Source organism: Rosa chinensis, chromosome 3 (genome assembly GCF_002994745.2).
Source record: "Rosa chinensis cultivar Old Blush chromosome 3, RchiOBHm-V2, whole genome shotgun sequence".
NCBI classification, from domain to species: Eukaryota; Viridiplantae; Streptophyta; class Magnoliopsida; order Rosales; family Rosaceae; genus Rosa; species Rosa chinensis.
Window position 1 is genome coordinate 766,091 of NC_037090.1, and position 24,955 is coordinate 791,045.

Consider the following 24,955-nt stretch of genomic DNA (forward strand, 5'->3'; position numbering starts at 1 on the left):
TCATTTCATTTTCTCATATACAAGTATAGTCAAAGGCATACGAAGATTTTTCTCAAAAAAAAAAAATTAAATAAATAAAAAGGCATTTATGTGAAAATGTATTTATTGATTCTTGGATTGTTTTGGAGATGAGTATTGTGTTAGATACAGTTACTGAAGGAATTCAACCTTTTGAATTTGTTTACTGCGGGAAGGTGAGAGATATGCTCCAGAATTGGTATGTCTTGAAACACCTGCAAAAACTGTGCATTATGGCAATGAGCTCGATAAAATGCTAATTTGCATAAATTAATCTCTATTTTCTAGCTCCACATGTCAGTTTAGATTTCTCTTATTTGAAATATTTTAATCCATTGCCAAGCCTTACAAGACCTTAATTACCTTAAGCTGATCAAACAAGAGGTGACACTACAATGGGGCTCCTGACTTTGTATTTTCCATTTTCTTCGACCCAAACAAGTTCACCAAAAGAAACCTTTCTATTCTTTTTGTCCCCCTCATACTTTATAGTAACAGTGTAGTTTTGCTTTTCATATATATTTGCAAATTTCAGTATCTCAGGCGACACTGTTACCGTAGAACCCTTTGGAGCTGTTACCACAGCCTTGTACTTGGCTGCAGCATCTCCCACATTTGTTGCTGTCCTCTGAAACTTTTGAACCCTTAATTTCTTTGGATGATGTCGACCATACAAAGCGACGAACGATGGGTAGTTCAGATCACCCGATGGCTTGGAACAATCGTAGTCATGTGATCTAGTGATGGCTGAGATTTGCTTGCGGGTAAAGTTTGTGGAGCACAAGAGATTGATATAGTCTTGAGTGGTTGCATCATATATCAAACCAGGTTCAAGTGCTCTGTTAGGATCAATCTGGCCTGCTCCCATAGCTAGAGGTGAAGCAAAGTTGAAATTGTCACCATTGTCACGAATTGGATTCTGAGTATTGTCTAATGGGTTGGCTGTGGTGACCAAAGCAGACCTAATGGCAGCTGCACTCCATTCTGGGTGTGCACCTTTCAGTAGAGCAGCTACTCCTGAAGCATGAGGGCAAGACATGGATGTTCCAGATATCAAATTATAGTCACTTGGTAACATCACATTTTCACCAATTTGGGCAGCTGCTACATTCGGAGGCCAAGCAGCCAAGACTAATGACCCCGGTGCCATTATGTCCGGCTTTAAGATACCTGGATAACTTGATGAAGGACCTCTTGAAGAGTAAAATGCAGCAGCCGGTGCAGGCTTTGTCCCAACAAATGTTTGTTGGAAAGTTATGCTAACGATAGGGTCAGCACTTTTTGCATATTTGAAAAGAGCTGGTCCATCATCTGGACTTACCACCACCATAGGAGTTCCAACATATCCTAACTCATGAATATTAGGATCGTTCGAAATAAAGACAGCTCCAAGCACCTCTGCAGCAATGATATGAGATATTTGACCACGGATATCCGAAATGTCATCACATATGAGGATTGCACTGGGGCCAGTATATAATAGTTCTGTGTCGTTGCAAGCTGATAATGTCTTGTTGTAAACCAGTGGAAGCTTATTTATCAGAGCATTTTCTGGGAACAAGGTAAATCCAGGAACGGTTAAACCATTACCAAGACTTAATGTTCCACCAAATGATCGGTCAATCGTGCCAGCTGCAACAGTCAGGGCCCAAGGGATGCCATTGTGCAATTTCCCAAGGCCCTTTGTGCCTTCATTTCCGGCTGAAGATGAAACTACTACGTTCTTCTCCATAGCGGCAAAGGATGCTATTGCTACGGGATCCTCGTACAATGGCGTGTCATCAAAGCCCAGTGAGATTGAAATAACATCCACACCATCCGCAATAGCTTGGTCCATGCCTGCTAGAACATCAGAGGCATATCTACCTTCATCCCAAAGGACCTTGTACATGGCAACCCTGGAACGTGGTGCTACACCTCTAGCTGTTCCTTTAGCATAACCGAAATAAGATGCCCCATTCACGAAGTTCCCTGCAGCGGTCGAGGATGTGTGAGTCCCATGGCCTTCAGAGTCTCTAGCAGAGTTCATGCTAAGTGTGACACCGGGGTTTGCAGCCCTCACACCCTTGTTAAAGTATCTTGCTCCTATTAATTTGTTGTTACACAAAGAGGCATTGAACTCTTGTCCAACCTCACATCTTCCCTTCCACTTAGCTGGAATGTTCTTGGTCAGACCTGTTGGGAAATTAATCCCCCGTCACGCAAGTACTACTAGTAGAGATGGAAATAAGAAATAAGCAAGCCAATAAGACAGCAAGATTTAACGAGGTTCGGCCAATATCCTTGCCTACGTCCTCGGAGAGTTTCACCTTCACTAATGAGAGATTTACACAAGTACAAGATTACACCGCTCAAATTTATACACAATTCGAGCACTCAAGTTTATACCCAACCCGAGCCCTTGTATCCAATCGGATACCCCTTGTACACCCTCTCTCAACCTAGAAGATTACTCTACCCCAAGAGCTATTCACACAACTCACTTTATCTTCTATACACGAAGACCCGAGTTGCTCACAAAGAAAGTTTCTGCTCTCTCCTTACTCTCTTTGTGCTTCTGCCCTCTCTCCCTCCATGTTGCCGATATGGGGAATATATATCCCCCTCTCTCACATTCTCTCTCCAGCTCTTTCTCCAAAGCCGGCATGCTTTCTCCTTTTCTTCTTTTCCCTTGCATGCTTTCACTTTCCTTGTTTGCTGCCTTGTTTTCTTGCATGTTTTCATCTTTCTTGTCTCCTCCAATAAAGGAAGTGTGAAAGGAACCATTAGAAAAACACTCTTGTTTTTCTTCAATGCCAGCAACATGCCTACGGGCTAAAAAAGAAAGAATCCAACTCTAGCTTTATTCTTTCTTTATTTCCTACAAGACAAACATCATTAATAATGATGTCTCTAGCATGAGGAGGGAACCCAACAATCTCCCCCTCCCGACTTAGGTGGAGAGCTCCGCATCACTACTTCAATTCTTGAAGTCATCTCAATCCGAGACACAACTTGTTATACCCACAAGCATTCTATTGGCCTTCTAGTTGCGCAGTTACATATAATCAGAGTCAATTGCATTTGGTCCTAGCTCCCCCTGATTCAGTCGGCCAATACCATGTGTAACTGCCCCGAGGCAACGATTACCTGTTGACTCTGAAGAGGGACCTCGACTTGACCCCTTCCCTAGCAGGATTTACCCTCTCACCATCGTCTAAAACTTGGAAACTTGTCACTGGAGTCTCTGCTATGCTCGCAAACGAGACCCGCTTCAGGTACCTGCATCCTCGTGCACACCGTTTCCCTTCAACCTTCGAGGTCTGAGTTTTTCCTATCAGACGGAACATACTTCCACACTTTTCTCCCTTCATTAGGACCATGCAGCCACGTGATATTTTCATAGCTCCCCCTGCTGATGAAACCCTGCAGCCCTTGGAGTCTAGCTGGCTCAAGGATACTAAATTTCTTCGGAACCTTGGGACGTATACAACATCACCCAAAGTACGAACCGCTCCATCAAACATCTTGATCTTCACTGTTCCAACACCCATGACGCAACGCCTTGTGCCATCACCCCAAGTCACAAATCCTTTGACTTCTTGGAACGTATCAAAATATTCTCTCCTGGAGCAAAGATGATGAGAAGAACCAGTATCCAATATCCAATCACGTTGAGAACAAGTGTAATTACCTTTGGAGACTGTGAGAAATTCTCCAAAATCATTTGAAGCTTGTGCTATACCAGTCATGGAGCAATCTGAGCCCTTATCATCCTTCTCTTTCCACAAGGGACAATCCGGCCTTATGTGTCCCCACTCCTTGCACTTGTAGCACTGCTTGCCCTTTCCCCTGCCTCTGGATTTAGACCTGCTATGTCCACTAGATCCCCTGGCAGTTGACCTTCCCCATCGATTCTGATCTTGAGCAACAAAGACGGAAATTTGGGAATCATCGGCTTTCCTCCGCTTCTCGTGATTTAAGAGAGTCGATTCCACCTCCTCCATCTTTAATGTATCCTTACCATACAAGATTGTAGTGATAATATTCTCATACGAATCGGGAAGCGAGGTAAGAAGTAGAAGGGCTTGATCTTCTTCCTCAATCTTTACATCAACTTTTGCTAGTTGATCTACCAATCCTCTGAACACGTTCATGTGCTCCATGAGACTCGCACCTTCTCCCATCTTGAGCTTGTAGAGATCCCGCTTTAGATTCAACTTCGTCTGCAAGCCTTTCCCAAGATGAAGCTTCTCCATTTTTTCCCAAAGCTGAGTTGCCGAATCAACATTATTAACATTATTGATAATATTGTCAGCAATATAAAGCCTAATAGTGCTGACACACCGGGACTCCAACTCTTCCCAATCTTCATCTGACATCTTCACCGGCTTCGCATCCTTTCCCTTCAAAGGTTTTGCAAGACCTTGTTGAACTAGGATGTCCTTCACCCTCCTTTGCCATAGAGTGAAATTTCCCTTTCCATCAAACTGCTCCACCTTGAAATGTGAGACGCTAGAACTTGCCATGACAAACAATCCACGACCGATAAGCCGAAGCTCTGATACCACTGTTGGGAAATTAATCCCCCGTCACGCAAGTACTACTAGTAGAGATGGAAATAAGAAATAAGCAAGCCAATAAGACAGCAAGATTTAACGAGGTTCGGCCAATATCCTTGCCTACGTCCTCGGAGAGTTTCACCTTCACTAATGAGAGATTTACACAAGTACAAGATTACACCGCTCAAATTTATACACAATTCGAGCACTCAAGTTTATACCCAACCCGAGCCCTTGTATCCAATCGGATACCCCTTGTACACCCTCTCTCAACCTAGAAGATTACTCTACCCCAAGAGCTATTCACACAACTCACTTTATCTTCTATACACGAAGACCCGAGTTGCTCACAAAGAAAGTTTCTGCTCTCTCCTTACTCTCTTTGTGCTTCTGCCCTCTCTCCCTCCATGTTGCCGATATGGGGAATATATATCCCCCTCTCTCACATTCTCTCTCCAGCTCTTTCTCCAAAGCCGGCATGCTTTCTCCTTTTCTTCTTTTCCCTTGCATGCTTTCACTTTCCTTGTTTGCTGCCTTGTTTTCTTGCATGTTTTCATCTTTCTTGTCTCCTCCAATAAAGGAAGTGTGAAAGGAACCATTAGAAAAACACTCTTGTTTTTCTTCAATGCCAGCAACATGCCTACGGGCTAAAAAAGAAAGAATCCAACTCTAGCTTTATTCTTTCTTTATTTCCTACAAGACAAACATCATTAATAATGATGTCTCTAGCATGAGGAGGGAACCCAACAAGACCATCATCTCTGAAGCTATCGCTCTCTGGCCAGATCCCACTATCAATGACACCAACAATGATGTCTTCACCATAATTCGAAGCAGGTAACAAACCAGTGGAAGGGTTGAGGGAGAGGAATGTAGTGGTATGGGTGGTGTCAACTGTGACAGTTTTATCCTTGTAAGCAGAAACAAAAGCTGGAGACTTTTCTAAATTCAACAATTCATCTGCGGACAGAACTGCAGAGAAACCATGAAAGGCATTATCGTAGGTGTATAAAAGGGATGGCATGGACCTGTTACGATCCAAAGAGGTGTGAAGATCAGTTTTGAAGGAATCAACAATGGATGAGTACCAATGTTGATGGCTAGTGAAGGACTTGGGCATGAGAGACTTGTCCATGTGGACAATATGAGTAGACCTCTCTGCCAAAGCCATGTTGACATGTACAGTTAACAGAAAACATGAAAGAACAGAGAAAATGCAAGGAAGAGGAATCCCATTGTTATTCCTCATTGCTTCTTTAGCAACTAGAGCTTTACTTGAGTTTCATGATAGGCTTCTATCTGCTGTTATATAAACGTTTGAATGTTAGTGTGAGTGACCTTATTAGGGAAATAACGATGAAAAACAGTACATTGAAAATTTCTAACATACAAGAAGCCAAGAACAGAGGCCGGCGTCTGTGTAAACATTGGTATCATCAACTTATGGCCAAAACAAGAAAGTAGCTAGGTCCCATCAAGGAATAATTAGCAACTAGGTCATTGTTAATTGATGAAGGGCAATGCTTACCATACAGAAGACCAAGTACTTAATTAAAAATGCTACTTGCAAAAACGACGTGCTGTCAAATGAGTGTCAAAACAAGAGGCATCAGTTCTTTATGCAACTGTTTTTATTTCTTTAATCGTCATTCTATTACATGCATTGATTCTACAGAATGAACCACTGAAACAAATTCTCACTCTTTCTCTTTCGCTGGTAAAAAGGAATTTGGTACAAGGATTATGGATATTCCAGCAATTCATAAAGTAAGTTATAAGTTTGCTGCCATAAGGCACTGAAGTATTAAAGAGTCAACAAAAAAAAACAAACACTAACCACCTTGGCCGGTTTTTCCATTCAGCCATGGCCATTGGCCAAGTTTTGTAGTACTTCAAACATAATCGAAGTGGTATCAAAGAGACAACAACAAAAAACAAAACAATTAAACACTAACCACCTTGGCCGGTTTTTCCATTCAGCCATGGCCATTGGCCAAGTTTTGTAGTACTTCAAACATAATCAAAGTGGTAATCCCCATTGATGAACTGATTTGAAAGTTATATATATATATATATATATATATATATATATCCTAATCTATGCTTTGCAAAAGCTCAAGCTTAAGAAGAATGGATTAATAAGCTGGAAAAATTAACTAATAGATATATGTTTCCTCAATTGGCCTGAGGCTTGAGAATCTACCGGCTTGAGCCTTGAGAAACTACCAGCTTGAGCCTTCAATTCCATTTGTTTCCACTATTGGCTCAAGGCTTGAGAATCTACCAGTTTGAGCCTTCAATTCCATTTGTACTTGATCAAGAGAACTGGCAATAAATTCATCTCCAGGAAACTCCTTGCTCAATGCAGAATAGTCCTTTAAAGAATCCTCCCATCTTCTAAGCTGGTCCAGTAAAAATTGGCTAGTTAGTTATTTTGACCAAGAAATAAGAAACCTAAAGAAAATGGGAAATGTGTACTTTATGAGGGCCATACTTTAGCATAAGAGTGAGCGCGCCATAGAAGAGCTTTGTGGAAATTAGGCCGTTCTCTTAGAGCTGCATTGCAATCGTCAATGGCCATTTCCCACTGTCCAAGCTTAGACCTGCAAGCGGCTCGATCACAAAGTAAGACATTGTTTGTAGGAACATACTGCAGACCATGGCCAAACATTGTGCATGCCTCCAAGTATTTTTGATCCTTGTAGAAAGAATTTCCACATTTCCTGGCATCTGCGGCACCCCTAGCTTTCTTCAGCCAATTTAAAGACTTCCGGGTTGAATCCATGTCCACAGCTCTTTCTGCAGACTTAAATCCTTTCTCAAACCTGAAACACAATCAAAAATTTAGTGCCATTGTAATTTCTAGGGATGAAAAGCATAATCAAGTAAAATATCCTACGTACAGAAAGCAATCAGACAACATATGATATATCCGTTTTTGGTGCTTTTGAGTGATTAAGAATTCATGTATTAGCATTACATATTAAAAATAGCTCGCATAGCGTTTTCTGTATTTCTAGCTTTTCTTAATATATTTAGGGCTAATTACATTTTACTACCCTCTATCTTAAGATTGCTTTCATTTCACAACTTTCTAGTTTTTCAACACATTGCAAACAAACTACTGTTTCAAAATTGAACAATTTTGTACTTCAGTCTTTTTGGCTATTAATTAAGGAAGCTTGGGTTTCAAAGTGTAATGTAATATTGGTAGTTCACTTTCAGGCAATCAAAGTGACTGAGGTGTGATAAGAATGCAATGTGTGTAAATGAAAAGGAAAAGAGGCCAGAACAGGGGTGGGATATAGTGTACTTCGGCCATATATTATGTGACAATCCACAATTCAGAATCTTATATTAGGACAATGAACCTTAATCTAATTAAGTAAAGCGCCGTTGCATACCTTCCAAGATACAGATTGAGTTTAGTTTCAATTATCAGCAAGCATGCTGTCCCCTTGCAAGGTTTTGTGACTCTACTTTCTTCTGAATGACTTGCAGCATTTACTAATTCAAAAGCTTCATCTACCCTTCGAAGCTTAAATAGAGCCTCAGCTTTTAAAGCAACCAACTGCCTCAAGAAAGCATAGAATATAATCATATAATTAAATGTAAACAAAGTTACTTGCTTCAAGCCATAAAACTTAGTCAAGTAATTTCAAATCACCTGGTTTGATGCATCTACTCCAGCTTCAATACATAAAGTGCTTTCTCTCAAAACCCCATCCCAATCTTTAACCTTCTTGGCCTTGTTAGTATTTACGTAGTGAGCTTCAATACGTGATAGACGCTGCCTAATTTCTGAGCCAATATTCTTCCCAGATAACTCGAAATGCCAACTTGCATTATCAACTTGACCAAACCTGCATAAAAGGTCAAATCTCATAACAAATTTATGATAAGAAGAAAGGAAACTAATTTCAATAATACAATCACAAAGAATACCTAGTATAAAGAGTTCCAAGCCTATAATGGGCTCGAGAACACGATGGTTCACATTTGATTGCCTTTAGGCACTCTTCCACAGCTTCAGTTAATCTACCAAGGCTGATAAATGCTGCAGCCTTATTGGAATGGAAAGCAGCATTTTGAGGGCACAAGGCAATGGCCTTATCATATAAGGATATTGCCTCCTTAAAGTACCCATTTCTATATTTCATGTTGCCCAAATTGTTGATCTCTTCCACACTTTCAGGGTCTTGGGGTTTTGTTACGCTATTTAACCCCTTTATGATATTTCCATGGCCGTAATACTGACATCTGGTAGAACTTAAACACTGCTTCGCAGCTTGATTTGCATCAGATGCCCTTCTCGGGACTAAATTATTTTGAGGGTTTTCATAACAGTTACCTTGTGAAAAACTTCTTTGGTGATGAAACTTCTTCTCGGTGACCAAATCTCTGTCAGCTTGACTTGCCCACTTTACAGCTTGACTTGCATCAGATGACCTCCCCGAGGTCAAAATATTTCGAGGGGGTTTATGTATGTTACCTACTGAAGAACTTCTTCGATGACAAAACTCCTTCTCAGTGACCAAATTTCTGTCACTTGGGGATTTAGAACACAACATATTAGTATTTGAATGAGAAGGAGAAGACTCAAAACTATCAGAAACATATTTCCGAGGATTGGGGCTCAAATGCTCATGACCTACACTGGTCTTTTTCTTTCCAAAAGGGACATAAAGGCCACAGGTGCCTAAACCCATTATCTAGTTACGAATACTGGATCACAAGAACTCGCTAGTTTGATTTCGAAACTAATCAAATTAAAGAAAAAGTAGGATTATATTTGAGGTATATAGCTTGAGATGTATATATACATATATATATAGCAAGGCATTGGAGATGGACGAAGAGTCGAAGAAATTACAGAACAAGTGACTCACCTCCAAGGAAACAGGCATAGACTGAATTTTTTTTTAACATGAGCGAGTGAAAATTGGAAATTTGAAATCTGAATGATGCAGCAATTAGAACCTGATCCATTCGATACTCCTATCTATAGATTCCTTACCAAGAAAACCCAAACACTGTTATAATTAAGAAATTAATGCATAATGAATTCATTCGCCATCAAATCTTTTCCAAGATTATTTTTCTCCTTTTGCGTTCACGCGGCGGAATGAATCTTGATTTGCTCTTAAAACATTTATTTTAATTACAACATATACATAGAAAGTACTGCCACTAAGACAATCAAAATCCTAAATTCATGTATATATAATTTATATTACCCACTTTTCTTGATATACTATACTATACAGGGGAAATTAAAAAAGAAAAACGTTATAGAGGGAGATCAAGAAACAGATATTTCCCCTTACTGATTCTGAACCAAAGTAAATATGCATTTCCAAAGAACAATCAAACATGCATGAACTTCAGATAGATTAGATGGAGCTGGTTTTTGTTCCATCAAACAAGGATAAAGAAGAGAAGGATTACAATCTGAACAAATTATAACAGGTTGCAGAAACTAATTAATTAGTTACTAGCTAAGTCACTAAATTTTTCCAAATCAAGAACATATATGGCACCACCTATCTGAGTCGTAAATGCGTCGATGACATTGCCATCCTCCATTTCAAAATGTTCCGGAATATGACTCTCCTGTACTCTTTTTCCCTCAAAGGAAAACCTTACCGTTTCGAAGTCGAGATATGTGCGTCTGCATTAATCTCGCAACACATGTCTGAGCGGCATACTAGGACTGGTCATGTAGGATATGTCAGGATGTTCTTGACTCTGAACTCGAAGAAGAATCGTAGGATCTTCTTCTTTCGGAAGAGAAACCCTAACTAGGGTTTCCTGTGTCAGTGTGGGTATGTGATAGAATTCATCGTCCGTTATCGGTTCTTCTTTTGGGTTAGTAGTACTCATTGTACGTTCTTACTTCCTAGTCCTCCTGCTACTCTCTGACGTTGAGTTGTGGAATGTGGATTTATAGACTAGACTTTAGCATATCTTCTAGAATGGTAGAAGGAGTAAACGTACATTTGGGAAATGTATTTTCAGCGTCGTCTCTTCCAGTCTTCCAATGCATTTTTTGAGGCAAGTGAAATTTTAAATTTCATTGAATATATTAACTAGGATATAGTTGTAGACCTACCTCCAACAGTGTTATTTAAATTTAGGTAAAACTGTTTATTTATTTTTATTGACTGATTAGTGAAAAAAAAAATTAACCTTTAAGGCGTTATTAAATGTATTAGGGCATTTTACTAGTGTAGAGTAGCATGGTTCCACCAAATTTCAACAGCCACATTGGCTCCTAAATTTCATTAAGAATATCTACACTAACAATCGTGAATTAATTTCTCTTTAGAAAATTAGATAACAACTCCCAATGGCCAAATCTCAGAAAATGTGCTTTCATTTTCATTTTCCTACGAAGCACAAAACATTTCTTTTCCTTTAGATTATGACAATGTATGGTCCTATATGAAGAAATATTTCTTCCGCTTTGCACGCTTGATACGAAAAGTTTTGCCTAAATTTTTGAATTGTGTTTGCTAGTGTTAAAAAGAAAATTGGGAGTCGGGAATAGAGTTCCGGCAGTTGCGGCATATTCTGCGAGTCTTGTGCGAGTCTCAGAATCCTAATTTTACAATCAAAATAGTTTTTTGCTTGAGCTTAAAATTTGACCCAATTTGTGTCAAAATGCCTTGCCATACACGCGTTTTTTCATCAAAAATCCAGCTTCTTTGAGTTTGTTGGGATTTTTTGTCCAGGCTCGAGGGAGTATCGTCGTAATCTCACATTCTCATGGAGACCGGTCCCAGATCCCATACATATTGGAGTACCAAATTTTTTTTTTTTGTAGGTAGCCTTAATGTCGAGTTATTAGATGTGGAGTAATATGGAGGGTTTTGGTTATGTTACTCTAATGTCCAGATATCGCTGATCTTAAATGTATAAAGAGTGATTCCTGATGCTCCTGTTCTTTTACACTGTCCAACCAATGCCTGAGTAACCATGACATGAGTGTAAACTTAATTGAAGCCAACTTTCATCAAAGTTAGTGATGCTGCTACCTTTAATCAAACTAAATCTCGAAAAATTGTAGAGGATTTCAGCTATCCTCCTCTTATATGTTAACAAAGAGCAACCGATGGTGCTATATGTCAACATAGGACAATCAATGGTGCTCAAATTCTTACAGTGATGAAAACTGCTCCTCCTCTTGGATATTAACAGAGTGATCAATAGTGCTCCTTCTCCTGTAATTGGAAAAATAGGTCGAACTTTGCATTGCATTATTCGTTCCTTCGGCCTGGTGATACAGATGCAGTGTTCTTGTTTATAAGAAGGTGGAGACTCCAAGTCAACACCATTTGTATAACTTCCATCCTTCAACAGTCCATCACGCCCAATGTTTATTCTGCAAGATCAAGCCCCCACCGTTTCAGCTTCAAACAACCAACGTCTGTAGATGATTCAGAAACACAACAACTCAATTGAGGATCAACATCGGCATCAGTATCCGCATCTTCAGTCTCCGCTTCTTTCCAAATCAAAGGCATCACATTTCCTCGCAATTTCCACTGCCAAAACCCTAAACTTCCTCAGTCCCTAATCAAACTTGTTCCTATTGCTCCTACGTCTCACAACTCCTCTCCACCCAGTCAGGGATTAAGGAACCCAGTAATCGGTCAGAACTTCCATAGCAAACAAGTAATTGGACCAGAGCGCAACACTTTGCTACTCAGAATCAGTATCTGTGTGGACTCTTTGCTCACACTGGTAGCAAGATAAATATTCATGGGATGACGAAATGATGAAGCAGTAGGAGCACAGCTCCATGAAATCAACATGAACGACGCATTTCTTGCATAAAAAGACGATAAGCCACTCGCTGTACAGGATTTGTAGCTTGTTCTTGGCTTTGGCGAGGTCAGATTTTGAGAGATTTGGCGAGTCCCCTGTTTCCTTGCTTGGGTTTCACTGCTTGTCACTGAATCATAATTAGGTTAAGGAACACATATTCCTTTACTCTGCCCACCTTCCAATATCCATTGCAAAGTCTCATTTCAGAAAACTAAAATGTCCAACAATTGCAAGGAAAAAACAGAAGAATCCTATACAAAAATTAATAAGAGCGTTCTGTTTTTCACAGTCCAACCAATACCTTTGGAAACATGCCAAGTGAAAAGGATCTTTAACATAGTCTAGAATCTTATCATGAATTGAAGTTACTTCCCCTACCATTTAGAAAAGGTTGTAGCTTTCTAGTGGTAGACTTGTTGTTTGGCTTTAGCAGGCATGCATCTGTATTGACATTATACCAATTTACATTGATATTAGACTTCTAAATCTTGTGATATTTGATCATTAGTTCATTACCATTACAATCCAAAAAAATAATAAATAAAAACATTGTGAGTTCTTGTCTGAGCACACAATATGATATTTGAAACTGCAACTACACGAAGAATCATACAGTGACTATGCATTCAAGAAAACAGAAAGAACTACCAGAATTCAGGAAAGGCCCTCAAGACTAGTTATTCGGCAAGCATGGAGAATTTGGTTCTCCTACTCCTATATACTAACATAGAGCAACCATTGGTGCCTGTGCTCTGATATGTTAACTTAAAAAGTGTGATTAATGGTACTCTCCTACTCTTTTTACACTGTCCAACTAATTCTTTTGAGTAACCGGGACAAGAGATTGTAAACCTAGTCTAGAAACCTCAGATTTAATTACGGTTAGTTTCTCTGCTTCTGACAAGAGACTGTTTCTTCCAGCTATCAAACTAAACTTTTTCCTTCAGCTAGCACGCATATGTGATCACAACAATGAATTAGACCATATATAGTATATCTTTAATTCTTAAATGTAAATCAATGTTATCTTCATCATTACGAACCAAAATGCAGGAAAAATGAATCACATTGAACTCTGGCATGGCAACACAACATGATATCTGGATTAATACTAGATGAATACTCATACAGTGTCACTAAGCATTCAAGAACAAGCCAATTGGAAGCACATGACTGTCAAAAAAAAAAAAAAAACCAAAAAGGAAAGCGCAAAATTCAGCAAAAGCAAGAGGTTCTATCCTACCTCTGAACTATGAGGATTCAGCACTGACCCTCGAGCTGCATCTTTGAACTCGCGTAAACGATTTCAGGTCTCCTCCTCTTATATGTCAACATAGATTGATCAAAGTTCCTCCTCCTCTTATACGTAAACATAAACCGATAGTCAACACTGCCTCTCCTCTTATATGTCAACAGAGGGCAATCAATCTTAAAGCAGTCAACAATGCTCCTCCTCTTGTATGTCAACAGAGACAGATCAACACTGCTCCTCCTCCTGTACTTGAAATAATAAGGATCAAGCTTTGCATTCCCAATTTCGACTTTCGGCAAAGCGATGCAGTTGCAGTCATCTTGTTTATAAGACGGTGGAGACTCCGATTCGACACCATTTGAGCAACTCCCTTGTCCTTCCTTCAACGGCTCATCATCCCCAATCTCTTCTTCTTCTTCTTCTTCAACACCATCAAGTCTCAAGCACCCGGCCTCCTCCTCTGTAGATGAATCAGTCGAATTTGGATCACATTTCCTCTCATACTTCAAAACCCTAGATCTCCCCAATCCCAAATCCGCCCTACTCTTTCTACCACTACCGACGTTTCTACTTCTCCTCCACCTGGCCAGCGACTCCGACACCCAGCAATCGGCGCAGACAGAGACCTCGTCGGCGGCCGCAGACGACGACCCGGACCAGACGGCGGCGCTGCGGTACTCGGAATCGCAGTCCCTGTGGACTCGCCGCCTGCACTGGCGGCAAGAGAAGCAGTGGCCGGACGACGAGTCGTTGAAGCAGTAGGAGCAGAGCTCGGTGGATTCGACGCGGGCCAAGCACTTGTTGCAGAGGAGGACGATTCGCCACTCGCTGTAGAGAATCTGAAGCTTGTTGTTCTGGGAGGATTTGGCGAGGTCGACTCTGAGGTGGCAGCAATGGCACTCCGTCAGGTTCGGCAACTCCCGAGTCTTCTTCTTCTTCTCACTGCTCGTCGTCGTCGTCATTGAAATCGAAGAAGCCCTTTGGGCTTTGGAAATTTTGGGGAAGACGACCGATTTAGGGCTCCCTGTATTTAATTGATACCCCAACACGACGTCGTCTCCAGCATTTAATTACTGAATTGGAGTACGAAAGCGACGTCGTTTTTGTACTCTAACATGACGTCATTTTTACTGTTATACATGCATTAATGTATCTTGGATACATCAAATTAAATAAATTTGATATAGGAGTAGACTGACTACATGCATAAGTTAGACCAACTTAACTTGAACTCAAATTAGTCTACCTTTGTGTAGAGCTAGTCTATCTCTGTATCAATTGTAGTCTACTTAATGTATCGCATGAACTAGTCGCTTTGTTTTGGTGAACTTGCTGAGTGGTCGTCTGTATTCCACAATCCTTCCGAGTTCCGACCATCTTTAATGCTTGCAATTTGAATCACCCAAAACAACAACATACTTTACATTCAAAATCAAGTTCATTACAGCTGCAGTATCATCCATTCTTTCTCCGCAATGAGAGCAAGAAATGGCACTTTACACAGAATTATACTGGAAGATATTTACACTTTAAAGATGCCGGTACAAGCTCCTGAAGATATTGTTTTTTAGCACGAAAATGTTCATCTGGTCAGTTATTGACTAGGAAAATAATGTTAATAGTTATATCCTCAAAGATAAAAGGGCATAGAAAACAGAGTTGTGTATGCTTGCCCAGCTACAAGAGAATACTAGTGTAAAGAACCAGTAAGCACCAACAGCATATGTCATCAGCTCAAGCCACAAAGTCTTCATGCCGAACAAATGACATTTTTGAATAAGAAATCAATTGCAGGAAGTAGAATCCAGGGAGTAGGTACTCAGAACATATTCGGGTATTATCAGGGTGACCATCATATCTTCAAGAACTGTTGCAATGAAGCAACACGCAATGTACAAGAAAACTACTTGGATGGAAATAGTGCGAATGTGGGGAAACAACAACTCACAAGAGCACCATCTCTTTGATGTATTATTTAGCAAGACCAAACAAGCAGTCTTGCATCCGTTGGTTGAGCATTCAGTCTCATTCTGGGTCATGGACGCACATTGAAGCTGTCAAAACAATCAAGTAGATAAAAGTTGTGAAGGGTATGAAGTTAAGGCAACAAATATATGGACATATAAATCTATTATACTTCTGAATCCAATAATGTCACAAAGTACAACAATATGTTCATACTTACCAGAACTTTGGAAACACCAGTGAATCACCAGCAGATATCGATAGAGAAGCACTGAAGGGTATCCCCATTGACTGACAAAACCAAGTGACATTTATGCCTGGACAAAAATAAGAGAATTGATCTAACAAGAGGAGGACATTGTAAACAAAATCAAAGAGCATTTCAGATATACAATATAACTTCGCCATGCTTAGGTATAGAGCCAGAAAACCACAGAGATGCTGCCACTATGTGCACATGACAAATAGACAGAACTGTGCCGAAAAGGACTGAATCCTTATTTCACATTTATAGAAACTACTTAATTAAAACATACATTATCATTACAAACATCCCACTGACTCTATTGCATTTTTCGAACAATGAAAGGAAAGTGAGCCAGAAACAAGGGAGGGAAAAAGAAAGAAAGATCTAACGAGCTACTTCAGGTCATATTGGCAAGGTGCATTTCTTTTGAGAATGTCCTAACATATGGCACCGACCACATTGAACAACTCTCTTTGGGCGCTTGAAGTTCTCTACACGAAGGACCTTCTTTTTCGGTCTGCCAGGGGGACGCCTAGTCTTGGGTGGACGAATCGTGATATCAACCTTGGCGCTCCCACCCTCTGTTCCTTCACTGGGCTCATTCCATAAGCTCTTGTCTGGAATAGGATGAATCATTTGTGAATAGGTCTCTCTGTAACTTGCTACTGTGAAGCAAGGCTCAGCAAATAAAGGGACATTGTGTCCACAAGAAATAAGTGCAGCAGCAGCATGCGCACAAGGTAAACCATATATATGCCAACGACGACATGAGCACACTCGAGTTCTTATATCCACGATATTTGTCCGTTCAGTTGATACAATTTCAAATTCAACTTCATTTGCACGAAGCACTTGATAGCAGCGAGCATCAGCAATTGCCTCTAAAATTCGCTTCTCAGCAGAAGGTACTAGAATCGATGTCAACCTCATGCCCATATCCCTACGATCATTAAACCACGATGCCAACTGATGACGAATATGCTCCATCATTTGCACAATAGGGAGCTCATGGCATTCAAGGGCCCAATTATACAGCAGCTCTGTCACCCCGAGGGTAAAATGGCCAAATCGCACACCTTCAAAGTATGCTACAGCCCAAAGTTGAGGAGGGAAGTGTTGAAACCATGGAATCACGTCTTGTGAGATCTCCATCATCTCTGCAATCTTGCTCTCAAATTCAACTGCAGTGAGAGCATAAACAGCATTCCAGAAGATATTCACCAACTTTGTGTTCTTAAATGTATCACGGAAATTTTCACTTACATAACGCAGACAAAAACCATGAAAGGCACTTGGGAAATGAGTTTCCACGGCTTCCACAATGCCCTTTTGTCTTTCAGAGAGTATTGTAAGTCTAGGCATGTTGTCAGTGTTTACTCCAAGAAGCTTTCGTAATTCTGACATAAACCACATCCAATTCTCGTCACTTTCAACATCAACAATAGCTATTGCCAGTGGAAATAATGCATCATCAGCATCAACAGATGCAGCACAGAGTAATGTACCCAGGTATTTGCCTTTAAGATGTGCTTTGTCAAGTTCTAAAAGTGGTCTACAAGCATGTATAAACCCATAAATTGATGCACGGTAGGAAACAAAGAGCCGCTGGAAACAATTTTCTTGTCCAGAGGCAAAAACTGAAGCAATGCTTCCTGGATTGTTTTTCCTTATTTGCTCACAGTAGGCAGGAAGAAGGCGATATCCTTCTTCAAGAGTTCCATGAAGCGCTGCCATGCTACGCTCCTTGCCACGCCACGCCTGCATGTAAGAAACAGCAACCCCATGCTGATCACGGATATCTTGCAGGATCTCTTTTGGTTTATATCGTGGATTATCCCGAACTCGAGCTTCCACAGACCTAGCAACCCAACCTACTGATGCTTGCTGATGATGAAGGTGGCGGACTCCTTCACAGGTATGCTCACCATGCAGGGTTCTTATTGTAAAGGTGGGAACTCCAGGACATTTTGCTACATGGACACGCCATGGACAGCCTTCTTTGGAGCACTTGGCTATAAACCGGCTTCGATCTGATTTGACGATACGAAGATCAAAATGCATTGCAATGGCAACATCCTTCAATGCTCTTCGGCAGGTTTCAACATCAGGAAATTCTTGCCCAATAGCTAATGCATAGTCTGTCAAGCTTAGAGAATCATCGGGTACAGGAACTAGAGAATGATCTTCCATGAATATATCGGCAGAAAGAGCAGAAGTATCACAGGATTCTAACCCCTCATCCTGACGCACATTAAAACTTGTCTCCACGGGTGTGTTGTAAACACTGCACGACATGACACCTCCTGTTAGATATAGAAACATCAATAAAAAGACCAAGGGAGTAGTATTTCTATTTGTGTGCGTACATATGATAATGCACATGAATAACGAAAAAAAAACAGGAGAACAATACCAGTACTAACTAATAACTAGTTATAAAAAAAGGGTGCTTTTGTTGATTCAATAACATCTGCATTTCACGGTGTATACCCTTCCTTAGATATTGAATGCATTATATCCTTTCACGATTAACCTCACCTGTAAGGCCCAAAAAAAAAAAAAAAAAAGACCAATCAGCAGTTTACATTGACTTTAAGAAATATAAAAACAACAGTTTCCGGACAGAACAAAAACCCACTCTTGCCTTAAGTTTCACTTTAACAGTTAATAAGCTTTACTTTAACAGTTCTAGGCTACAAAACACCTCATTCCCCAAAGATATATGGCAAATCATCCTAATATTGAAGGATTATGCAGAAGTCGAACAATTTGACTTTAAGACAATCTTCTAGGAACTCTGAGAGTTATCACTTCTTATCCATTACCCCCTGAACACAATGTAGGCCAAACAGCTCTAGAACTAAGACCAGATTCGACTGCATAAAAGGCAGAGTTAGGCTGCATAAAAGACCATATTCCTTCCTCAAGCCCGAACATCAATTTCCTAAGCCAGATTTACAGCTAACAATGGAATTACTCACTCATCATCCTAACATTGGCAGACTGCGCATGAGTCCAAGAATATGACTTGAAGACGTCTTCTAGGTACCCGAAGAGTTTTTGCTTCTCATCCATTACACGCCGAACACAATGTAGGTCAAATGACACTAGAACTAAGACCACACTCGACTGCATAACAGCCGCAGCTCATAGAACAGTAAATGTGACCATTTGAGTCAGTGAACTAACTCACCCACAACCCAATGCTCCATAACAATTCCCCAGCTCAACTCCCAAAACCAGAACTTCAAAAACCCAGAATTTTAAACCAGAGAATCTGACATTTTCCATTGAAGCAACAATTGGGTTTCTCAGAACGGATCTAAAACAGTAATCCAGAGATCCCAATGCCCCAGAGAGCATGAAAAATCAGGACTTTCAGAAATGGGTTCTCCTCCTTTTCAATTGAAAAGACGATTCCTCGAGAATAGTATCAAAAGGAAAATCAACAAGTTTTCTGCTTTGATTTCATTCAACTTTAGTGTTTCATATTTTGGTGGAGAAAAAAACTATGTAAGAGGGAAAAGAGGAAGAGGGAGAAGAAAAGGGGAGAGGAGAAACAAAAGTACCTGGTGTGTGAGATTAAGTGGGTTTCTGCTTCTTCTGATGAAGATGAGAAGATGCAGTTCGCCTGTTCAGGTCTTCTTCTTCTTCTTTGTCTGTTCTTCGAGTCCGGCAATTCGAAGAGATAGATAAACCAAACCTAACAAAACCTTTTGTCCTTCTTTTCTTTTTTATGTCCTTTTCTTTTTTTTCTTGTTTCTCGTTTTGGGTTTTTCTCAGTAACTCTATATTTTCAAAATCGTCAAACTCGTATTTGAAAGAAAAAAAAATTATCTGAATGTGAATTAGAGATTTTTATTTTGGAATGCCTCTTATTTTATCTTCCCAGATTTAAAAAGAAAATTAACTTTTTTTATCTTTTAGAGAAGATATTTTCACTCTTTTATGCCGATTATGTATTCTTTGAAGTTTAATTTTGATTTTTTGTCAAATTTTATTTCTTTTGTAAAATACTTATGATTGCTATAGCGTTGCATTTTGTTTTTTACGGTAGCTCCATCACATTAATTGAATTTTCATATTGATTGTGCTCAACTCACGTCATCATACCAATTAAATTTACATATCAGTTTGAATTTATATGTCGGTTGCGCTTTGATTCAAACAATATAATAGTCAAATCAAAACTTACACCGAAGGAGTTAATCTATTGGAAATGAAGAGCTTGTTAGAAAATAGAAGAACAATATAGTTGTCACATCAAAACTTTCACACTGAGGGAGCCTATCTATCGGAAACGAAGAGCTTGTTAGAAAATAGAAACAGCGAACTCGAATGGCAGCATGTACGACAGCGGACAGAAGACAACAGGATATGGGAATTCTTACACAGAGCCAGAGTTTTGGCTCTGAGATCAAAACTTGAAGTAGCTATATGAAGTATCAACACCAACCACATTCAAGCATACAAGCTAAAGTTCAATCATACTCAATTCTTGACAAATGAGGTCAGTTGATAGAAACCAATACTATTATATACTGAGGAACCAATACTTTTATCTTTATACTTCACACATCAAAGTAATGCAGATCATTCATTAATCTCAATTGCAGCAAATTACAATGTAAAAGGAGTCCTTCTTTCCTTTTTCTTAAATTACAGAATAGTAACAGCAAATAAATAAAAAATCAAACCCTTAATTCAGACGAATCCTACTAAAGCTAGGACTTCCTCTTTGGCCTGACCTCAATGCCTTGAACAATAAGACCACCCTTCCACTGACCACCGCTGGTTTCCAAACAAGTCATTTCCAACTCCCCATCTACTCCTCCTTCACAGAAGAACTCACCCAGCTCAATCTCCAACCACCCGTCTGCTCTTTCCTTCGGGTATTGATTGTCATTGGTCTCTCTGGGCTGGGATACTTGCACCAAAATGCGGTTTCTCAGGTGTAGGCCAAGACGCCTTGGCACAATCTGGGAGCTCTGAGTCCGGCCACTATCGGCGACAAGAAACACTGGGTTCTTTGTGGGTTCTTCTCCTCCAACCAGACCTACACTGACCTCGGCAGGTTGGTAGTCAAATCCATAAGCCGCTGCAGTTGACTTGAACACAAGGTAAGCTTTGTACACAGTCGATGGGGACAGCAAGCGAGTGTCAATTTTGCCACGGATTTCAAGCCAGCAAACACCAACAAGCTCAGCAACCTCCTCAAATCTGTTTTTGCTTGATTACATTATAAAAAAATGTTAGATTGTAAGTCAAAAGTCAAAACCAACCCCTATACAAAGAAGCAAACTAAATTTAGACCTGGACTCGGGCAGAGAAATCCACTTCCAATAGTTAGGAGTATCAGCCCAAACAATCACAAGGTCCCTTGCAGATACCATGTAACATTTTTTCCCACTCCATTTGTCTAGTGAAAAGCTCTGCACAATGTCAAGAAGAGTCACCATCATAGGAATATAGCACATATATATAGGCATATAGCAAATCGAAATAACAAGACAGCTGAAACCCTATTTATTACAGTTTGATCACACACTACAAGAATCGAACTCTTAACCTAACTTAATCCTATATATCATTATCGATCTAAGGCTGCACAAACAGGCACATTAACAATGTGCAGAATATCAATCAATTAAGTATCAATCAACTAAGGTACAGCCATGTACTCACAATCATCCAACAAATCGATAGATTTAGGTTTCATGTGTACATTCGAAATCAATGAATAAACCAAACTAATTCGACAATTCACATCAATGTATCTTGATAATGCCAACACAGAGACAAAATAAGTCCAAACATGTTTTAATGTTCACCCTAAAGTTTGACACAAAGTTCCGCAACCCGTAGTGGTGTAGTAAATTTACCATTTTGCCATCGTCAATGAGCACTGGATTGTCGCAGAGAGCGAGGTAGAACTCCTTGGATTTGGATCGGCAACTGGGGGCGTGAGGCCCCGAGTGAGACAGGATGGTGGGAATCTCCGGCGGCAGGAACCTGCTCCAAACGGAGTCGGATTCGGCGGCCGACCTGAAACTCCTCGAAACCGACGACAGCCGGCACGCATCTGGAGGAGTCGTCAGGGAGATGACGTTGGCTATGCATCCCTCCGGCAAAGCCTGCAGATCCAGCCCCACCGTCACAGCACCGCAGGTGATTCCTCCTCCTCCTCCTCCTCGTCCATCTTCTTCATCGTTACGCATGGTTTTCTTGCTGCTCTGTTTCACTGCGTGGTGCCTTGTTCTTGTTCTTGTTCTTGTTCTCGTTCTTCCTTCGTGTGTTCGTGTCAGCATGGAATTGTGTGGAAGTGTTGGATCTGGTTTTGGAGGATTTATAGCTAGGGATGATATCTTAGCGGTTAAGTCTCTTTTGTTTTTTCCATTATCAACCGCTGAAAAAGATAGGGGGAACCATTTTTATTATTAGCTATAAAAGTTATATCCTTTTGGCATCAGAATCCATTCTATTTCCTCTTTTTACTTTCTCTTTCCATGTGCAGCTAGTGCTTTCTGGTAGAGACCTAGTTACTGCATGTAGAAATGAGTAACATGCAGCAATGGTGGGTTTTTCCTTTCTTTTTCTGCGAAGATAAAAGAAAATAGGAGATCAATGGGGACAACCTTGGATAGTAAGGAACATGAAGAAGAGCTTATAATAAGAAGAAAACAGTTGTGCGGTCAATCATAATCCACGGGGAAGAAGAAGAAGACCTTATGAGTGCCACATCAGCGTTGGTGAGAAGCTTGGGCTCAATGACACCACATCCCACCAATGTAGACTCTACCTCCCATAAAATGGACAAGATGACAACGCACATAGAGTCAGAAGTTTGAGAGGTCGCCACGTTTCTAGACTAATAATCCATGTATCCATCCAATGATTTTGTTTTTTTTTTTTTGTAACAGTTAATGTGGTTATACTATATAGTAATTTAAGAACATGACGTTCGGAAGAGACACTTTGTATGTGTCAATTCTATCTGGTTTGCATGTTCTAGCTAGCTCTTTTTTTTTAACACTCCTAGGAAAATATAGCGGCCACGCAAGTCGCAATCTTTGTGTACATTGATGGATCCATCTTTTCATTCTTTCTTTTTCCTTTGAAGTCGGAATCGCACTTCTGAAATATGTTCTGACTTTCCACTTCACCCCTCACAATCCCATGCTCAATTTGTTTCCTCAAAGAAAGAAAGATAGATTACAACTACTATTAACAACAAATGATAGTAAAAGTCCAACTCTTTTGCGTAATTTGAGCAAAAGAAACTGATATGGAACTAGGAATAGTGGTCTCATCCGGCAGTAACTCGCCCCAAGCGGCGTCAATTAGGCGGCCGACTCGAAACATAGAACGTCGGGGAACACCCACTACTACAAAAAACGCATCACACAACGGTGGAAATCTGTTGTGTGATTTGGACCATGTCTGTCGTCTATCTCGGTGTTGTGTGATAAGCATACTCACACAACGGTGAAACACCGTTGTGTGAATATTATATCAAAATTTTGTGATAACTGATCAGAGAGAGCTTGCCTTTTCGGTAACTTTGTTATTCTTGACGAGGAGGATTGCTGGATAAACACGTCCCTTGATGTTGTACCTATGACTACAACACATTCCAGATTAACCAATCAATCAAATTTCAGTTTTCTCTCAAAAACAGAAGCTAGAAATTCATTTTGAGAGAGAGAGAGAGAGAGACTGAGACTTACTAGCCATTGAGGGTAGTGAGCTCAAATCAATGTGAGATGCAGATCCAAGGAATGCCATGAATTGCATACCTTTGTAACAACTTGGACAAGGTCACCCGAAAGAATCATAAGAGTATCTATCAAACTGCCCATTTGCTACGTTCGCATTTTGGAGTTCTTTGGTGGGATTTGGTAGGATCCAATGCTTCACGCGATCCAAACGGTATAGTTCTTAAACATGTTGATTCCTGCAAAAACTCTATCTTCAATAGATGAAAAACATACAAAAACTTAAACCAAACAAGCATAAAAATATCAGCGCGCTGTTTCGAAATCAAACATCAGCAGGATCATCAGACTCTTATACAAGATGCCACTGATTTCACTGCCAATCAAGTAATCAGATACTTTTCCTTCCGCAATTCTCATAAAACCAAATATATAATGAGTTGTGTCTCTCTCCAAAAGAGTTACACCCAACTCATAAGATCAAACAATTCTTATGAAATCTATATAGACAAACAAAATCCAACAAACACAATACCTCAAGAGAATGGCTTTGCATATGCTGCTCGAGATATTAAGGTTTCTTGAAACTAGCACCACATTCTTCACATGTATTAGAATTCTCCACCACAACTTCCTCACTAGCCTTTGCCATTTCCATCTCATCCTACAGACCAAAACACAAAGAAGCCAAATTTAAACCACAATCAACAGACCCAAAACCAGAAACAACCTAATTTCAAAATCTCCAAACCCAGAACCCTATCTCCCTCATAATCAAAAACCCAATCCTAATAATCACAACTTTAATTGTCCAAACAAAACCTTGACAAAAGTGTAGAGAACGGTGACGAAGGAGATGGCGGTGGTGAGGACAAGCTGAGCGGATAAGATGCCGCAGACCTTGCTGGTTCACGCCTTTACTGAGGGGCCGGGCTACAAGACCTCGCCGGACTCGATGTCGACCTCGTTGAGCTTGTCGGTGGCGCCAGTGGTGTTCACCTCCATGTAGTGCATCCTGTTCATGGATTCTCTCTCTTTTTCTCTCGTTGATGTCGTCCTACCAACGAGATCGATTTCAATCAAAGATGAAGAGCGAGCCCTAATTGGTGAATTAGGGTTTAAGGATAAGAGTAAATCGAAGGTCAAGCAACACAGTGACAGAGTAAATCGGAGTAGAGGTAGAGAGACAATTGGGAGTGGAGTTAGTGAAGAGGAGAACAGTGACGAAGAGAATTTGGATCGAGAAGCTATTCTGAGGGTCGAGATGTCGAGAGAGAGGGTCGAGAGAGACGAGAGGTACATTTCGTTTTGTTTTCTTTTTTCTTTTAGACATGATATGGTATGGCAAATTGGCAATTAAACCTTGAAATTTTCTCAAAGTCACTCC

At 40.2% G+C, this 24,955-nt stretch overlaps 5 protein-coding genes across 12 annotated transcripts; all 5 read right to left on the reverse strand.

The window, feature by feature from the left end:
• Positions 1 to 361: 361 nt before the first annotated feature.
• Positions 362 to 5,808, reverse strand: LOC112192787 (subtilisin-like protease SBT3). Its single transcript, XM_024332660.2, has 2 exons — positions 5,313 to 5,808; positions 362 to 2,193 (listed from the first exon to the last, which is right to left on the reverse strand). Exons 1-2 carry the CDS (start codon positions 5,806 to 5,808, stop codon positions 392 to 394), a joined length of 2,298 nt encoding a protein of 765 aa, XP_024188428.1. The 3' UTR covers positions 362 to 391.
• Positions 5,809 to 6,582: 774 nt separating this feature from the next.
• LOC112192426 (TPR repeat-containing thioredoxin TTL4) lies at positions 6,583 to 9,268 on the reverse strand. The gene is made up of 5 exons (XM_024332165.2): positions 8,505 to 9,268; positions 8,227 to 8,422; positions 7,964 to 8,130; positions 7,054 to 7,384; positions 6,583 to 6,961 (listed from the first exon to the last, which is right to left on the reverse strand). Exons 1-5 carry the CDS (start codon positions 9,266 to 9,268, stop codon positions 6,782 to 6,784), a joined length of 1,638 nt encoding a protein of 545 aa, XP_024187933.1. The 3' UTR covers positions 6,583 to 6,781.
• Positions 9,269 to 11,483: 2,215 nt separating this feature from the next.
• On the reverse strand, positions 11,484 to 14,686 carry LOC112194207. Of its 5 annotated transcripts, XR_002934098.2 has the most exons (3): positions 13,633 to 14,686; positions 12,691 to 12,830; positions 11,484 to 12,564 (listed from the first exon to the last, which is right to left on the reverse strand). XR_002934098.2 is itself a non-coding variant. In XM_024334453.2 (2 exons), the coding sequence occupies exon 1, from the start codon at positions 14,601 to 14,603 to the stop codon at positions 13,650 to 13,652; it is 954 nt and encodes a 317-aa protein (XP_024190221.1). In that variant the 5' UTR covers positions 14,604 to 14,686; the 3' UTR covers positions 11,486 to 12,506; positions 13,633 to 13,649. The 5 variants fall into 5 exon arrangements, 4 of the variants coding, with proteins under 4 accessions (XP_024190221.1, XP_024190220.1, XP_024190218.1 ...); XM_024334453.2 differs by lacking the exon at positions 12,691 to 12,830 and having other exon boundaries at positions 11,486 to 12,506; XM_024334452.2 differs by lacking the exon at positions 12,691 to 12,830 and having other exon boundaries at positions 11,486 to 12,516.
• Positions 14,687 to 16,077: 1,391 nt separating this feature from the next.
• Positions 16,078 to 19,575, reverse strand: LOC112192910. Of its 4 annotated transcripts, none has more exons than XM_024332834.2 (3): positions 19,423 to 19,575; positions 18,267 to 18,391; positions 16,078 to 18,137 (listed from the first exon to the last, which is right to left on the reverse strand). In XM_024332834.2, exon 3 carries the CDS (start codon positions 18,041 to 18,043, stop codon positions 16,256 to 16,258), a length of 1,788 nt encoding a protein of 595 aa, XP_024188602.1. In that variant the 5' UTR covers positions 18,044 to 18,137; positions 18,267 to 18,391; positions 19,423 to 19,575; the 3' UTR covers positions 16,078 to 16,255. The 4 variants fall into 4 exon arrangements, with proteins under 4 accessions (XP_024188602.1, XP_024188600.1, XP_024188603.1 ...); XM_024332832.2 differs by having other exon boundaries at positions 16,078 to 18,156; XM_024332835.2 differs by lacking the exon at positions 18,267 to 18,391 and having other exon boundaries at positions 19,423 to 19,574.
• An 856-nt stretch (positions 19,576 to 20,431) lies between these two features.
• LOC112193156 (putative F-box protein PP2-B12) lies at positions 20,432 to 22,249 on the reverse strand. The gene is made up of 3 exons (XM_024333210.2): positions 21,736 to 22,249; positions 21,167 to 21,285; positions 20,432 to 21,073 (listed from the first exon to the last, which is right to left on the reverse strand). Exons 1-3 carry the CDS (start codon positions 22,159 to 22,161, stop codon positions 20,578 to 20,580), a joined length of 1,041 nt encoding a protein of 346 aa, XP_024188978.1. The 5' UTR covers positions 22,162 to 22,249; the 3' UTR covers positions 20,432 to 20,577.
• Between the last annotated feature and the right edge of the window lie 2,706 nt (positions 22,250 to 24,955).